The sequence below is a fragment of the Esox lucius genome, chromosome 2 (assembly GCF_011004845.1).
Source record: "Esox lucius isolate fEsoLuc1 chromosome 2, fEsoLuc1.pri, whole genome shotgun sequence".
Taxonomy (NCBI): Eukaryota; Metazoa; Chordata; class Actinopteri; order Esociformes; family Esocidae; genus Esox; species Esox lucius.
Window position 1 is genome coordinate 22,979,711 of NC_047570.1, and position 18,825 is coordinate 22,998,535.

Below are 18,825 nucleotides of genomic sequence, written 5' to 3' on the forward strand. Positions count from 1 at the left end.
CTTACAAATAGTCTAATAATGTTTCAATTGCATTTTTCATAAACTGTATTTTAATCTAAATTTGTAAAGTATCTTGGATTGCCACTGTGTATGAAAAATGTTTTAAATAAAGTTTTAGAATTGCCTTTGAAGAGGGACAATATGTTTATCTTTCATTGGCCACTAGTTGAAAGGCAACATGCTGAAAGGTATGATATTGAGTGTGACTAAAATGTCATACCTCTGCAAAGGATTGGATTTAAAATTTCTCTTATTTACAGTTTACTGTAGAGTAGCTGAAACTTTTATCCTAATAACCATTTGCTTGTTAGCAACGACAACACACGCTAGCCTAGCTGATAATATTGGTTTTAGATAATATTGGTCTTAGTTTCTGATGGGAAAATTTTGTTTTACTTCATTTTGTTTAACATCATAGGAATGTATTCATAGGAATAGTTCACATATTTTACAAATATCCATGTTTATTTACTCATATTTTTGAGTTTGAGCATTTTGGAGAAAATTAGCAGTAGCTACCAGGCCTGTTAGAAAGTAGACTTACTAGGCCTACATAAATGTGCAATGTGATCATCAGGGCTGCCAACTTCTCACACACTGACCGCAAGACTCAAAGATTTGAAACGTTTCACATGCTCTCACGCCAGACTTCCATTTTCTCGCCCAGTGAGATATTTAAGTATTTAAAAGTCTGAATGTTCATCCAAAGTGTGGTTAAACCATTACAGTGTGGTATATATTTTTTGCCTAAATATACCGTAATTGGGCATTGACGGAATAAGGAAATTGAAAGTATTTACTGTTCCATATTGGTCATTTGTTGTTGTGTTTGACTCTTTCTGTACAGTAAAAAGTTGCATAATCCATAATGGCAGAGCTATGTGTGTGTTTGCGTGCATGTGTGTCCTGACATTTGTGTGTATACCAATACTTTGTGCCAGTATAACTCTGGGTGTTATGCAGTTCAACCCTCAAGTACAGTCTCTGTTAAGCTAAGGAATACAGTGACACTTGATGGAGTTTTGACCAATGAATGATATATTGTTCAGTAGATTAGTATTATCTTTTCAAATGAATTTTGAGTCAGTATGATTCATGCTAGAATGCATTAAATAAACATTGTTATGTTATAACGATACTTATGAATGAAAACATCCAATTTGGTTGGTTATTAGATAATGCAATATATTATTACATTTTCGTCAAAAGAAAGTCAACCTCACACATTTTGTAATAATCAGTGCATTATATGTAATAAGTCATTACATTAGTTCTCGACACCTATATTGATATATATTGTACCAATGTAATTCCTGAATGAAAGAAAAACAAGAGTTGTTGTGCCATTAAATGTAATAGCTTTGGCTGTCTCGCTAGCAATCGCTCAATTCTTACGACTATTGTAAGTAAATTAGTAGATAGGCTAACTAGTATGTCTATTACTGGCTAATAAGCTGTTAAAACGACCAGTGGCAAAAGCCATACAGTTTGCAGATGCTATTTGTGGTGGAAGTAAACCTTAGTCAGTTTAACATAATGCTTAATTGTGTCTAGTGAAATATTCAAACTTGGCATGATGTCAATGTGTGACAAAATGGTCTAATGTCAAGACACTATACTGAGCTCCTCACATGGGAGACCCAAGTTCGAATCCAGTGAGGCCAACAACATTCATCCCTTCATCCATTGGGTTTTTATTTTAATGTCATAGTATATTGTCATATGTAAACATTTTAGATTAGAACATTTTAGCCCAATAAAATAAAAAAACTTAAAAGCATATGTGTGATTTGGTGATGGATAACATGCCTACAGCTTTCCAGAGAGGCTGATGGGTGTTTTAAACAGAATCCTAACATAATGGTTATTGTACTAGGTGCTTTGATCAAGAGCACAGTGGTTGAAGATGGTAGAACTATTGCATCATAGACCAGGGGTTTTCTATTGTGATTACTGAAGGGAGACATTAGTGGGCCATAACATACTCTGTATGAATGAACCAACTTGTAAAAGGACACCTCCTGCAGTGCTCCGGCATTTCAAATCAAGCAATGTCCATAGTTTCCAACAAAACAATGCCGTTAACATCATGCACTGCTTTTTTATTTAGGACCAAATTTGAACACATTCTAAAATTGTGATTAATCTCGATTAACTACAGATCTTTATGCGTTTAATTGTGATTAATTATTTTAATCATTTGACAGAACTAATTTAAACAGATGCTCTTTTTGTTAAAATGTTCAAATGAACAGCCTTTTCTTTTGTTTTAACCAAGTTCAAATGGCTGTGAATATTTAGAACTCAAGTATTGACTGACTGCTATTCTTCTGTTGTCCTGAAGCTCTGATGGTACCAGCTGACCTGTGACCGCTGCCTGAGGACACCTACCCCTTTACCATGTCTGGAACCCCGGTGAGTGTAACACACACACACACACACACACACACACAGTGTTCTGCCATTTTCAGATGTCTTTTTTCCAATCTTGGTTCATCTGCTGGTCATCGGCTATTGAGGTTGATTACAATCTCACTGCATCCCCAGTCTTTACATTTGCTTATCCATCCAGTTGATTTGCATATTTGTCACACAACAGTACATAACTCTGCCATTGCATCTCTCTTTGACTCCTATCATTAAATGATTCAGGGATGTGTTATCAGAACCAGCATTGTGGCTAGTGCATTGCTTCAGGAATACGCCAGGTTATGTAAGGGTAGAGGCTGCATCCCAAATGGCCATCTCCGACACACACACACACACACATACACACACAAACATTAAACATTCTATCTTTGTATCCCCCAAAGGATGTAACTCTATGCCTAAGAATGCTACTAATATCAGTGAGGACTAGTCATGATTTGTCAGGACACAGCATCTAAGCCACCAATGAATAGGAACACTATTATGCTTTTAGCTTATACGGTATTGTTGTAGGCCAATGGAAATGAAATTTCGCCATATATATTCAGTTGGTAAATCTACCTGTAAACTTCCCCTTCTTACCGCTCCTGCCCTAGGTGCCGTGGTCACCTGGCACAGAGTGTGTAGCCAAGTACAACTTCCAGTCTAGCAATGAACAGGACCTGCCTTTCTGCAAAGGAGACGTGTTGACTATCATTGGGGTCACCAGGGTGAGACTCCTTTCTTTACAGAGACCGTTGCAGTCCTTTTTCAATATGAATGTCAATCATGACGCGGAACTTATTTCATGTGAACTGATACAGGTAGTTTCTTGTTGTGTTAAAGAGATTTCTGCTGTTCTTTCAGGATCCCAACTGGTACAAAGCAAAGAACACAGTGGGCCGAGAGGGAACCATCCCAGCTAACTACGTCCAGAAAAGGGAAGGGGTGAAGTCAGGAGGGAAACTCAGTCTTATGCCGTAAGTACACACTGTAGAACCTTGCTGCTCAGGCACACATGCTCAGTTTTACTGTATAATAATGGTATGAAGCTTAAAATATTGTCCGGTATGGAGTGTTACCAACACCTGATTGGAGACTTGTAATACTCATGTTTTTAATACTAGTTTTTTGACTCTTGTCTTACTCCTGTCTGTTCTATGTGGCTGACTGCCACCCTGGGTAGGGCCGATTGGGCCTGAGATTTCAATCGCAGGCTTTGAACGTAGTATTTCTTTGTCAGTATGACGAAAATTAATAATTTAGACTTCTTGTAACTCCTCTACAAAAAGTAAAATGTGTTCAGGCGAATTAAATATGCATTGTAAAAACCAGATCCTCCGTCAACAGAGGTTAGTCTCTATAACTGAAGCCGTTGCGGTAGATTGCTTTGGACCGCTGCCTACAAGGATTACTCTGAACACACACAAACACAGTGCCAAGTCCCTGACAGTACTATTTACCTAAACATTTATTATGTTGGGTTTTCTTCATACAGATGAACAAAACCTACTTCACATTTTCAAGATTTCAACAATGTCTTCAATGAGTTATGAACTCATGCCCAAGGGTTAATATTTATCGGAAGCACTTTAAGCAGCTATTACAGATGTAAATCGTTCTGAAAAAACACTGATTGGGATGGAACGACCTTCACCTGGCAGCGTGCTGTTACCTTTGGCCAGAGACCGTACAGAACTGGGGTTAGTGGGCATATAGACACTCCCTAATTGTTTTTGTTATTCTGTTGCTTATTATCTCCTCCCCAGAGAGAGACCAAAACTGACACACTTTCTGGGGGATCTGTTTGTGGTGGTAGGGTGAGCCTCTGGGACACCTGCAAGGTAGTCTGACCCACGACGGCCTGTCATCCATTACTGCATGACCTGGGGCATAGATAGTCCAATGACATTTGACCCCGCACTTATGTTAGGCCTTTTGTCATTAATGTTGCTTTGGAGGCAGTTCGGCCCTATGGTGGATATTCTGTGATTGGTTTGCTCTGAGTAATCCAGGTGAATTTCGAATAGAAAACATTTAACCTGTATTTTTGGTTAGGGTATAAGATAGGTTTAAGCATTAATCCTGGTCCAATATCTTCTCAGAGCATGTATGTATGTTTATAATATAGCCAGCTAATTACATAATGTCTCTGTCCCTGCAGAAAATATTAACAACAAAAAAGTCTACCTTGTACTCCTTATAGCACTTATAGGTGTTACCTTTACAACAGTTTAACTTGTAATTATTCACAATTCATTCAGAATGAATAATATTACTAACATTACAGTCTGATTTACAATGAAAGTGAGCCTAACATCACAAGGCAGGTTGTTCAATTCTTCTTAAAAAGTCATCTGAAACACAACGAAAATATATTTGTACAGTCGAGATTGATGTAGTCATTGTGTGATAGAAATGTTTAACCATGAAGTTAACGTAAGCGCTGTAGCAGGGACAGGCAAAGTATGAGACAGGGTTTTCTGATTCAAGGACTGTGGGCGTTTTATTTAACAAACTTAACGTAACTGGACAGAAGAAAACAAGGAACACACGGTAACCATAAAGTTGAGTACTGCTCTTCTTGGGATTGCAGGTACGGCTCGGACTGCCATGCTGCTGCTGTAGTAGCAGCCTGTAAAACACCCAAACACAGGCCATTAATGAGTTTCCCTTCTAGGCAGGTGTGGAGGGGTGGGGTTCTCCCTCTCAGGTGCCTCCAAAGGTTACTGCTCGCCCGGCATGCACCTCCTGGCACCGGCTTATACCAGCCTTCTCCCTGCGCGCACACCTCCAGCGTCAACGTGCACTCGGTCGGCGCGAGGGAGACGCTAGTATGTGTCGCCGTGCCTCAATTTATATTCCCCTGAAATGGTAGGAATATGTAGAAAGGGTGCGACACATACCAGCGTCTCACTCTACCAATATGTACACAATACCGTCAGATAGAAGCTGAGCCTCTAGCCTGTGACATCTTAGTGATGTTGTTCTCCCCCCAAATACAAACATTTGCAGTAGCGTCAAAAGAAAAAAGGCTTTTCTGTTGTTCCAATAGTGTGAGACACACACACACTGCACACTGTCTTCCCCAACTACTAAGATTAATGGCCCACCTGAGGAGCGGAAGAACTCAAACTGTGTGGTGAAGGGCAGCCAGTCAAGCTATACAAGAACAAAGGCAAAGCTCCTCCACTGGTGAGGGAAGGGGGTCGAAGGGGCTTGCTTCAGTCCACGGTGGGCCACAGGAACCCACCAATATTCTTCAGCTGGAAGGGAGCGAATGCTCCTTGAAAACTCTTTCTTCAGGCCAGATACGTCTGCCACTCCTATAATGATATCAGTAGAGTGTCTCCTGCCTTAATGTGTTGACTTCAACTGCATGCTGCATCATCAGCCCTGTGGGTCCCCTCTGAAGAGGAGTGGTTAGCCATGACACATCCAGCAGGGCTTGTTTGAACTGCTTACATACGTTTTGGGGAGCACCTCTCTCCTGCTGAATTATATAATGGAGACTGTATCAGCTGGGGTCAGTTTGAATGAGATGCTGCTCTCTTCACCTCACAGGTGTCACTGCTGCCTACTGCCTGTTGGGTTTCTACTCCGGTTGGCATGGAGTGTCAATTTATAGTTTGTCAATCGGAAATAATTGTTTACAGCCGGCTTGCACAGTTGAAAGTTGTATGTTACTATAAGTTACTGTCTTTTCTGGGGAATCATGGAGAATGTTGAATACAATACACAAATCCGAATACAATATTGCGCTTTCTGCGTGGGTGGGTGCAGAAGACAGGGGCCCGGGCTCACTCCTTTCCCCTTTTCTAACCGACTGTTTTCCATTTTCTTCTATCATATGACTGATGACAATGGCTCAAACAGCAGCAGATAACACGGCGCATGTGACGTGCCCTGCTTGCTTATTTAATGGTTCAGCTGGTCGCTCCTTTGTGCCCTACTGTGTATGGCCGTTGGTCTCTCAGGTTTTGGCTGGCTGACTGGCACCCACTCTCAGATTAATGGGAGATAAGGAGCTGCTGTCCATGGAGACGCAACTCCGCTGATCTCATCAACTCGATACTCCCCCGGCACTTAGCCGTTTTGTGCAGTATAGGCTCGGTCTGTTGGTCTGTGTTTGGTTGTGGGCAACACAAAGAGGGAGGCCAGGTAGGAGGGGTTTAGTGATAAGTCAATTACACATGCAGATTTTTTTTTTTATGTTTTTATTTATTTTATAGTTATTTGACTTGTTCAGTCAGTGGAGAACAATGTCTAATTTTCAATATTGACCTGGCCAAAGGTAAAAATTGGGCAGCTATTAGCCGGTTGGAACATATCCCTGGAACAGCAAGGTGAAAAATTGGTTGTTCTGTCCTTGAGCAAGGCAGTTAACTCGTAATTCCTCCCAGGTCATTGCTAAAAATGAGAAAAAGTTCAGCTAAAGTGAGGATTAAAAAAGAATGCTAGAGGAAAGAACAACATACAGCACTACATCTTGTAGAAAGTTTTTTTTAATTCAGATCAAAGTTGTATTCAGCAGTGGAGTTGCTGGGGCTTGCTTGAACTCTTTTTTTTTTAAATAAATGAAGTTTATGATTTTGAAGTTGTGACCATTTAAAGCAAAGTTGGTTTGCGCTCTCTAGCTTGAACAGTTCAAGAGATATGTTTTAAGGTTAAATAACACTAATTTTGCAAATGTACAGCTCTGGATAAAATTGAAAGACCACTGCACTTTATTCTTTCCTTCCCAAAAAAGTTGAAAAGGAAGGTTTTTGAGTGAGGAGCATAAGGGTTTAAATGGTCACTTAATTTTTTCCAGAGCTGTATGTTCATTTGTCATCATTGTCAATATGCACAAGGGGAATAATGACATATCTACAATTTTTCTAAGTTAAGAAATTGCTTGAAGTAATTGTTGGACTGTTGATGTATGCTTGCAACTCTTTCACTCAGGGAGAGCAGGGTCGAGCTACCACCGTCACCTGGTTAAATTGCTCTCTCTCCACTAATGCAGTTGTATCGGACTTTGTGAAATATCGATTATCTACGTGTTAAACAAATGTTCTGTCACAGCAAAAACAAAGCTTTGGAGAAGCTCAATTGATTGTTGTACGTAACATTGTGATAAATGTCAGTTGCGGGTTTTAGATTTGACCTTTGGTAACATCTCCATAGTGTTGGGATAGCCATAACATGTGAAACACAATTGGCCAAGTCTCTCTAGCTATTCAAGTGATAATATATTATGGTTATTTCATGCTAATTACACATTTAAATCGTAGTAGTCAAAAGACATTTTAGCATTTGAAACAATGCCTAACCATTTGAAACAATGTGGTCCTCCCAAGGGACAGTTAGCTCAAGTAAGACAACTTTCTCTGAGGCTTTAGAAAGCAGCACAACGTCTGGCCTCCGTGTTGTTGTTGTTATGGTGACAGGGAAACTGGGTTGTTTTCCCAGGTCAACTTCCAGCTTCCAGTCTTGAGCTGTTGCTCAAAAATACCTGAAAAGGTTTTGGTAGTTGAGGATGGCTTTTTCCCAGCTCTGACAAAGGTGATGGCCTGCTTCACTGGTCAAAGGTACTTTCAGTGGATGATTCTACAGCTTATAGTGTCTGTTAAGGCTTAAAGAACTCACCATGGTGCCAACGATAATGGGCCTCACCTGGGGCTTCTGAACAGCAGTTGAGGATGTGCTCAAGGATTCCTATCTACAGGCCCTGAGGGCGAATGGACCATACCCCAGGTTGGATAGGCTTGGCTGGATTCCTTAGACTGCCTGGATCATGAACCTAATGCAATGGGGCTCAGACTTCCAAAGCTCCGACCTTTTGCTCTGCTGCATGCTCTCATCTTGTCCAGACTCCTTGTTGCTGCCTTCCAACCATCATGCTGGCTCGTTTGTCCTTGACTACTTCCTGTACCAGATTCTGCCTGTCTTTCTCCCAGGGACCTTGTCATAATGTGGTGTTATAATGCTCTTCCGGAAGTCCCTGTGCCCACCACGGGCACTGTGGGCACTGTGGGCACTGTGGGCACTGTGGGCACTGTGCTGTAGCCTACTCTGCTGTATCCTGTGCCTTCCACTTCTTGTCCTTATCTTGATGTCTGCTTGAGAAACGTTTCTGTCGCTTCAGTTGAATTGCATCACCTCCCTTCTATGGGTAACCTTGAATTCCTCATTTAGGCTGCAGAAGGGAATTTTAGCTTTTAGGGCCATACAGAGCAATGCGCCTCAGGCTTTTAGGTAATCCCAGACACCTGCGGAAGTAGCTGTTGACTCTCTCTCAAAGCCATCAAGTGTAGAGATCTGGACATCTTAGACCAGACAGGGCTGGAGGATTCAGGCTCTGGACTTTGCTGGCTTGATACTCATCCGCGCCCAGGAGACATGCTCCAATCCCTTCAGAACCCACCTACTTCCTGTGACAGATTATGTTGCCACAGTGATCCTCATATTGTATTTGTAAAAATACGAGGACAACACACAAATACAACGCGACTGGCCACTTATTGTAACTAGCTGCTCCCTTTCTGTGGGCGCGACCAACTCCACCCGCCAGAGACTGCAATCAACGAGGCCCAATGGGATTTTCCAGGGATGGGAAGAGCCAAACACATGCAGATGGAAGCGGGTTCACCCACAATAACATGTTTCCATATAAACACAAAAATGATGAGAAATAAAAATGATATAGTTCACCCTATCCTAATCACCCACTTGGGCAACACCCATGTTAGTATTTAGCAACAACCATGTAAGCATAAATACCAGATCACTAGGATCATACTGCAGATTGAAGGATACATATGTTTAAGATCCCATAGCAAAACAGTTTGTAAGCCCATCTGAACCCTGAAGTTATGAGTTAAAAGGCATTATTGGATCTGACTCCAAAACCAAGCTGCCACAGGGCAATAGCAAAGGTGTTGGTCTATCGATTAAATTTCCTCCTGGCAGTCTACATATGGCTGACTGTTCAATACCCTATGTATTTAGCTTTTGTTTGTAGCCAGAATTTCTTCTGACAGTTTAAACTGAAAACTACAAATTGATAAATCAATGGGGATTTTGGATATTAGCTCATAAATAGATTGCCATGGTATTGGGATATCAAGGATCTGTTCCCAATTGTCCTGAAGTTTATGATTTTGAATTGGTGGCAAACAAACTAGTTCCTTCCCCTTCCTGTTAAACAACAGACATTTCCATTTTTGTGGCAAGTCTACAATGAGCTGACTGTTTTGTATTGAACAGACTCAAAACATGTCCATTGATTAATTGTGACATTATTTTACCTTTGTTATTTACAATATCTTTAAAAAACATTATACCTTCCTGATACATTTTCTTTCCAAAAATAATGGGTTATCCTCTCAGTACATTTCAGTTTATCATCTCAGTACATTTCAGTTTAAAATAATGGTTTATCCTCTCAGTACATTTCTGTTTAAAATAATGGTTGATCCTCTCAGTACATTTCAGTTTAACCATATTTGCTGTAATATTTGTTCTGCATCTTCTGGAGGATTACATTTGAATTGTGTCTAATTTTTTATGGCTTCATATAAAAAGGCAAGGTACTTACAGGACTGAATGAGAGCCAAAGAAAATGTTGGATTATCTACCACAGTGCAGGGTACTAGTGGAATAGCAAATTTTGAGGAACAAGGGGGAATTTACTGTAAAAAGTACTTATAAATATAGCTGGATCCACTGAGTCTGGTGTTTTTTCATTTATGGAGGGCTTGCAACCCATAGTGTAAAGGTCACAGAGATGAGTGTTGTGAGAGGCGCACAGCTAGTTCAGAACTTAAAGAAATATATTATTTCACAATAGCCTGGAATTACGTGTTATTAGACTCTGTTATAAACTGAGTAGTTGATGATGTGTATTCAAATAGTGTTCTTTTGTTTGGGATATTGTACGTGTCATTCCTAGCCCAGACTATAGACCATGAAATGCTGTCATGGCTTCATTGGAAACAATCGGTTGTGTTACACATTTCCAATGCACATGCTGCCTATTTTGCCATGTAAAACAGCACTCCCGAAATACACAACAGGTGAGGCATTATCAGTGTTCTTGGGTTTTTACATGTTATGTTTTGCAGCAGCCTTTTGGTCAACCCGAAAGCAGGTTTTATAGACTTTTCTGAGGCGAGGGAAAGGAGTTTTTACTCTTTCTATAGTGTCTTTCTAATAGTGTCTTTCTGTGTTTGTGTGTGTGTGTGTGTGTGTGTGTGTGTGTATGTACGCGTGCATGCATTTGTGCGTGCATGCTTGTGTGTCTGGATTTCCTGTTTGGGCAAAGGTACTTTCTCAGTGGCTCGTTAAGGCACAGACAGACTTGCTCCACTGCGTAAGCGCAACCACGTGGAATGCATAGAATGTTGCATGACATCACCCCCTGAATTCATGTCCTATGGCTGATGTTTGAAAGGTCTTTGTTAAATTCTCTATGGTAATGTTACGTCCTAGCAATAATGATGAGCAGATTTAGAGATCTTGTTTTCCATCTGCATTTTAGCTTATCTTTAGCCCCATAGAACTTAGAAATAAATTGATGTAGTTCCTTAAATTATGTAACCCTCCTCTCCCATCTTTAGATGGTTCCATGGGAAAATAACACGAGAGCAGGCAGAGCGTCTCCTCTACCCCCCCGAGACAGGCCTGTATCTGGTAAGGGAGAGCACCAACTACCCGGGGGACTACACCCTGTGTGTCAGCTGTGATGGCAAGGTGGAGCATTACCGCATCATCTATACCAACGGCAAGCTCAGCATCGATGAGGAGGAGTTCTTTGATAATCTCATGCAGCTGGTTGAGGTAAGGCCTATGGCGCTCAGCTCTCCCAAACACTCCCTAGTTGTCACCGTTTAGACTAAGCACTTCGGCAGCAATAGGGCTGTCTCAGTGTGTTGGGAAAGGAAAGAGCAGGATTGGAGCATTGGTGGGAAACAGCTAGATTGTTGGGAATCACAGTTTAATTTAGGCTCAAGTCTTTCGCAGAGGCGCTGCTGGGATTTAGGCCGCAATCTTGAATCTGCACACTAGCACCAAAGACCATCTCAATCACTCTGCCACAATCCGCCGCGTGTTATTTCTGATCTCTCTCTCCGTCTGACCTCTCCTGTATCTCCGTCTGACCTCTCTCGCCATCTCACCTCTCCTGTCTGACCTCTCTCGCCATCTCACCTTTTCTGTCTGACCTCTCTCGCCATCTCACCTCTCCTGTCTGACCTCTCCTGTCTCTCTCCGTCTGACCTCGCCCATCTCCCTGTCTGACCTCGCCCCCTCTCTCTCCGTCTGACCTCGCCCCCTCTCTCTCCGTCTGACCTCGCCCCCTCTCTCTCCGTCTGACCTCGCCCCCTCTCTCTCCGTCTGACCTCGCCCCCTCTCTCTCCGTCTGACCTCTTGCGTTCACTTTTCATTTTCTTCACATTTCCTCCTACTCCTTTCTTTTCTCTTTTACATTTCTGTATTTTTGTGAAAAATAATTCAGGAATGTTTATATGGTATCCTTTTAAATGTTTACCCAGTTCTTGTCAGCATGCACATTTGACATAGCCATGGCTGTAGACAGGAATTCTGAGAGGTAAGAAGGTTTACCGTTGTCTGTTCAGTGAAGTTTCCCAGTGCTGTGGAGCATTCTTTAAGACCATTAACACAGGCTGAAATGAACAAGTTACGTATACAACTCTAAGCTTAAAGAAGCAAGCTAAGCAATATGTTTGTCAGCAGATGTGGAGCTAGCTAGCTAGTGCAGCTAATTCTCTATAATTAACATAACAAATCAGCACAATTCTATTGTACATTATAAATAAGCAAACATAGTTTTCAAACGTTGAGTGTTTACTAATGACCTGAAGTTAGCTATGCTTTTTGAAACAAACATGATGATCCTTATGCTTTTCTGGCCTGGTAGTTTGAAGTGTAATACTTCTTGGCTTCAATTAAGCATATATTATTACAGTTTGATGTTAATTTTAGCTAGCTTTCTATGCTTTTTGGAAGCAAACATGCTGAATATATAACGTTATTGAATGAGTTGTTAATAGGATGTAATTTTATACTGTTTGGTGTTAACTATTGACTAATGGCAAGTTTGCTTTGCAAGCATGAGGAACTTAAAGTTGAGTGGTGCATAAACTTTTTTCTAGCCAACTATTATTGGCTAATGTTAGTTGGTTTGCTAATAGCTAGGTTTAGTACATTTGGACTTTAATTAATTTTACACAGTTCTGTGTTAACTTAAGAATAACACTTACCGCATGAGCATTACGACTCTATACTTAGTCTGAGGCAAACTTGACAAAAATAGTCACTTGTCAGACCATAATTCAGGGCATGGTCAAATGTGCAGCTTTTAGTCTTAACATTGCTGTGGTACCCCCTGCCCCACAGATTCCTCACGTTCTTGTTTATTTTCCTAGCTTCCCTTGACTCCCCCTGGCCTGTCAGTTGGCTCCACGTGGGGTCCCAGTACACGCACGCGCACTCACTCGTGCGCAAACATTGTTGCCTATCACTGTCAATACACTCACTTAGCCTCACATTAATAGACTGCGCTTTGCGGTGTTAACCACACAATGACAAGCAAACAGCCATTTGATTTAAAGATTTAGGAATGCCTGTGCTTGTACTTGGTTTGGTGTGGTTGGTGCTAACGCCTGGAGGTTGGCTTGTGTTTGTAGACATACTAAGTGTCTTTCTGTTCTCCAGATATCAGTTATTTAACTGTGGTTTTATGAGCGCAAACATACGTAATATGTAATTGTGTTAAGTATTCAGAGCTTAAATACAGTCCAAACATTACTGTATGCTCCTGCTGGAGGAGAGTTATTGTGTTGACCAGTGGCGTCTTTAGGCCTGGGCCTGGTTCTTTCATGAATAGCCCCGGATCTATTAGTATTAATTTTTCATCTATAATTCCAATCGCGTATCATGACAATGTAGACGTGTAGGCCGCTAGCGTGTTATCCGCATGTACATTCAAAACCCTTTACTTCCTGTCCCGGACGGGGCGAAAGATGGGCTGAGCCCTGAACGTATTGTGATCCTAGCGACGCCTCTGGTGTTTACTATGACTGTGTGTGTATGTACCCCGGGGTGAACAAAGTATCGGAAACACCCAACAGTATTTTAATATCAAGGACCTAAGAAGGAGTAGGGCCAACCTTTTCCTTCTAAACAGCTCCAGTTATTGTTGGAAAGCAGTCATTGCACCATTCTTCAAGAATAAAAGCCTCCAGGTCTTTGAGAGATAAAATGTACTTTGCACTCTCCAAAACGTCCCATAAAGGCTCAATGATGTTTAGATGTGATGATTGGAGAGGTGAATGATGGCTCATCAGAGCGTACACCTTTTTCCATTGCTCTGGGGTTCAGGTTTTGTGCTTCTTACACCAGGTTATGGGTCTTTGTGCGTTGGCCTTGGATTCAAGAGGTATCTATAAATTCCAGCTTTGTCAAGCTCATGACATACAGTTTTTGTTGAGACTCAGCCACAGAGGTGCTGATTCAATTCTGTGGTCATTTTTTAGGCTGTGCTTTTAAGGCATTGAGCAACTATCCTGTTGAGTGTCTGTCTGTCCCTGTCAGTCATTTTCGACATGCTTTTCTTTACTTTTGGCATGTGCTGTCATGATTTTTTTAGACTGAATTATTTTGTTTTTTGTAGCCAATGCACCTGCAATTCAGCCACTTACTATTTGGCCTCCTTGGAACTGTTAGTTGCCTCATGTTGCTTTGAGACAACTAAACTTAAATATCAAGGTCCTAATTGTTAGAAATCTTTTGTAGCTGATATACATTTAGCTACTTAGCAATCAATTAAATGTGACTTGCTGTTGAGATTCGTGATCTGAAGGAAAGGTTCCAATGCCATACTGCCCTCTGGTGGTTGTTAAAGCTACTCACAGGCAAATACAGATTACGTCAGCAAATCAGGTCTCCTTTGATTGACTAATCATACGTCAAAATAATAAAGAGGAGGATGTCTTACTGGTTTACCTGATTACTTGAAGTTCAGTTGGGGTCGACTGGAATTTGAGTGTTTATCTGAAGACAAGGTGCAGTTAATAATCTCTAACACCCATACACAATTCCTAAACTTACCCCCCACAGTTTTATTACACAAGTCCAGTCTTATTCTCCAGTTCCAGCATTATTTTCACCCTAGACTGCTGAGACCCTTATTGACTTCCCAGTCTTTGTTATTGGATGTTTGACATATAGCATGGTGAAAATTAACTTCTACAGTAGGTACTGTCTACTAGGGATCGACCGTTATACCGGATCTCTGATATATCGGTGCCCATAGGGCCTTTCTAGTCAATTCTCTATCGGCCGTGTTCTATCGGCGTCACTGCGATTGTCCCTTTACCTATTAAACGAAAGAGCACCCTCTAGTGTTGATTGAAAAATGTTGCTTCCGCCATCAGGACATGTGCATGCTCTTGCTCAACTCTGCCACAGTAAAGTGAGTTTACTTTATTGAAAAAGGAGTGAGTTGATAGAATGATCAAAATGTAACTACTTTTACAAATATACGTTTTAATTTCTAGTGAGGTGCCTGGGCATGTATGCAATAAGTAAGCTAACTAGTCACAGAATAGAGGGGCTAACTATAGTCAATAACTTAGCCAGTTGATAATTAATCATTGTCTCGTTATGGTCTTCACTAAGTAGCTTAAATTACAAGATAAATAGTCGGGTTGCTGTGTACATGATATAAAGCTACTAGCTTAGGGTCTGCTAATCTGGTAAACTGTTGATAGTTGGTTAAGATTACTTGTAATGATGATCCATATATAGTCCTCCGAAATACATGAATAACGTTTGACAAAAGCTGCTCATATGTATTGCCTGGGGAATGCTCGCGCGTGCAATTGTTGGACATTTGTGTGTGACTTTGTAACACGTCATTGTTACTTAAGATAATCGCTAGTTATGATCCACATTTTGTATTAAATCACACATTGGGTAACATACTTGCATGCTTTTCTCTCTCCTTTCTTTTCATTTTAGGATACCAGATTTTTCTTTAGTGAGCTTAGGCATTGATGCTCCATGTTTACTTTTTGGAAAGAACAAGAACAGGAAATAGTATAGGTGCATAGGTTAATAATTTACACTTGAATTGTTCTACTTAATGTTCTAATAGTTTTTCAGGGCCCTTAGAATTGTCCTAAATCTCAGCCAACATTTAGAACGAACGACTGGGTTTGAGTGACATTAAGAAAACTAAAATGAGAGTCCAGTATCGTTGTGTTGTCCCACCCGGCCCATGGATGTGTGTTAACATTGACCACTAGGACTGAATCTCAAATCACATACTATGCATACTACATAGTGTGCCAGATTAGTGTGCCAGATGTTTTGTATGTCCCTAACCATAGTACGCTGAAAATCGTATGCCAAAGTGACCGGATGGTATGCTATTTCTGGTGGATTTTTTGAACTATGCAACCATGCATGCTTTTTGGAGTACTATAGACCAAAACCCTTTGCGCAGTGAAAGAGGAGGGGTTAGTAACGATTCTCTCGTCTTTTCAATTGACGACAAAGTCACCTATACTGACAGTTATTACATCAATGTCTTTCACGTATGAAAAAAAGGAACGTTGTTGTGCCATGGAATGTAGCACGCTAGGTATGTTATCATGTAGTCAATTATATGTAATTAGCTGTAGTCAGCCACCTTTGTGGAAGCAAGCTTAGCTTTGGCAGTGTAAAGTTAATCTTCAGTCTTGTTAGCATGGGCTCAATCCTTATAACTATGACAATTAGTAAGATGTATACTGGGCTGCAAGCTATTTTAATGGCCATGGATGCTATTTGTATTGGAAGTAAACTTTATATGAAAAAACGTTAATTTAGCACAGTGCTTAATGGTGTTAAGACACAATTGTATGACAAGGTAGTATGTCCCAATATTGGCGTACTAGCTTACTGTATACTAAACAGTATGTACTTCACCATCACCCACAAAAGTACGTAGTAGTAGTATGTTGCATGCCATTTGAGATCTAGGTCTGTGAGTGTAGGGGCAGTGCGTGCACAGGTCAGAGTGTATAAGAGGAAGGTGCTGTGAAAGTTTTTAACAAGTCTCTCGAGGCATTGCAGCTCAAGGCCAAGTTAGGTCACAAGTCATAGGCAGGAAGTTGAAGTTAAGTTGTAAGTATCTCTCTTTTTACCAAGTCAAGTCTCAAATGGCAAAATATGCGACTTGAGTCCACATCTTTATTGCTCTGTACTTGTGAGATTTGTTTGTTTATATACAAATAAATTGAAGTACCTAACTGTGGTCCACGTCTTTGATGGGTTCATCAACAGCTACAGGACCTAACATGTGACAGGGAAGTGGGCAGGACTTACGTTTCAAGGTTTTATTTGTCAAATGCACCGAACCACACAGCGTTGGCATCATCTATTGACCTGTTGGGGCGGTATGCAAATTGAATTGGGTCCAAGGTGCCAGGAAGGGTGGAGCAGACGTGAATTCTGACCCGCTGCTCGAAGCACTTCATGACGAAATCTGTGCTACAGGGCAGTAGTCATTTAAGCAGGTGATGAAAGGTTTCTTTGGTACAGGGACAATGGTGGTCCGTTTGAAGCAGGTAGGGACTGCAGACTGAGTCAGGGAGAAGTTGAATATCCAGGTAAAAACCTGTTTGCTGGTCGGTGCACCCTGTGTGGACATGGCCTGGAATGCCGTCTGGCCCTGGTGACTTCCGAGGGTTCAGACTTTTAAAAGTTAGGGACAGAGTGCAGCCGTCCTAGTCCTCAGCAAGCCTTCCAGAAGGAATGGTGTTGGTCAAGGTGTCGGGGAGCGTGGCGGCAGGCTGGGCATTGTTGCCGTTTCTCCCTTTATAGTCTGTGATGTGTCGCAGTCCACACCACGTGCGTCTCGGGTCAGAGCTGTGGTAGTTAGACCCCAACGTGCCCTTTAGTCTGTTTTGGCACCTCTGATATCCTTCTATAGTTCATATCTGATCCTCTTCAGAGTCTCTTGGTCCCTGTAACTATAAGCATAGGACCATGCTCTGAGCATAGCACGGCCATTACCATTAACCCAGGGCTTTTGGTTGGGGAAAGTCTGAACATTTATCCTGTGTACGACATCATCGATGCACTTGGAGATATACGCTGAGACAGAGTCTGTGTATTCACCAATGTCCCATCGGCTGCAGCACAGAACATCTGCCTGTCTGTTGTTTCAAAGCAGTCCTGGAGAGTGGTAATGGATTGCTCGTTTTAGCGTTGCAATGCCTGAAAAAACGGTTTATCCTGTATTTAGGTGTTTTCTATAGGATGGGAGGAGCAGAATTGATATGTGATCCACCTTACCAAAAGCTGGGTGGGTGAGGAGTTTGTAGCCATTTCATATTTGTGATTAACAATGGTCAGAGTCTGACCCCCATGAGTAGGAAAGTTAATGTGCTGGAGGTATTTATAATCAAAGGTGAAAAAGTTCTTATGCCATGAAATGAAATAGCTTTGGCAGACTCGCTAGCAATTGCTAAATTCTTATGACTTTTCCAGTAAGTTAGTAGATACCGGTAAAGCTTATTACTGGCTAATACGCCATTAAAACGGCCAGTGGCAAACGCAATACATAGACGCTATACTGACAGCCGGCAAACGTATAGCTTTGTGATGTAGTGGTTAACAACACAGCCTTTTATGTGGGCGACCCGGGTTCAAATCTTGAGATGGCATCACTTTCTGTTGCGGGCCGACTGAACTAGGCTTGCCTGGTTTCTTGTTCATGCAAATTTCCATCTGTGCTTTTTGCCGGACAGCATAAGCAGAGCCACCCTAGAAGAGCAAATGTCTTTTACTGAGTGAGTGAGTGGGTGATTGACTACCCCTAGTTAAATAGCGTCGTGGTTAGAAACGCGGGCTATGGATCCCGCGTTTGACTCCCGTAACAGTCTAAACACATTGGCCCTCATTTATCATTCTTGCGTAGAAACGGGCGTATATGTTGGCGTAAGATTTTGCTTACACTCCTCTCATCGCCTGATTTATGAAACTGTGCGTACCTTTAAAATCCAGGTGTACGCAATACCTTCCCTTGATAAATGCCGCGGATGAAAACGATCGTCATTAGAATAACACGCCCCTATATATTCAAGTCTCCGCTTCCCCCACGCCCTCATTTTACGCCATGGACACACGGAAGACGGCAAAAAAGAGAAACTTCTCTGACGTGGAGATTGAGACGATCACCAGGGAGGTAGAAAGAATTGTTTCATTTGGCAGTTTAAAAATCGGAATAAAAGATGATGATGTGATGTGGAGTACCATTCATTCACATTAATAACTGCATGAAAATGTGTAATATTCGTCTTATTATTTCATGATATTTATCAATGACGTTTATTGTCATTTAAAAGTGTCGTTATTATTATT

General features: G+C 41.4%; 1 protein-coding gene across 3 annotated transcripts in view; it reads left to right on the forward strand.

Moving 5' to 3' along the window:
• Positions 1-18,825, forward strand: part of LOC105015320 (C-terminal Src kinase) — a 48,605-nt gene that overhangs the window by 23,082 nt on the left and 6,698 nt on the right. For all 3 annotated transcript variants that reach the window (XM_010878398.5, XM_020056352.2, XM_010878406.3), the window contains exons 2-5: positions 2,345-2,415; positions 3,027-3,140; positions 3,277-3,389; positions 11,013-11,232. In XM_010878398.5, the coding sequence (XP_010876700.1) occupies positions 2,401-2,415; positions 3,027-3,140; positions 3,277-3,389; positions 11,013-11,232 (462 nt within the window). In that variant the 5' untranslated portion in view covers positions 2,345-2,400. The remainder of the gene's footprint in view (positions 1-2,344; positions 2,416-3,026; positions 3,141-3,276; positions 3,390-11,012; positions 11,233-18,825) is intronic.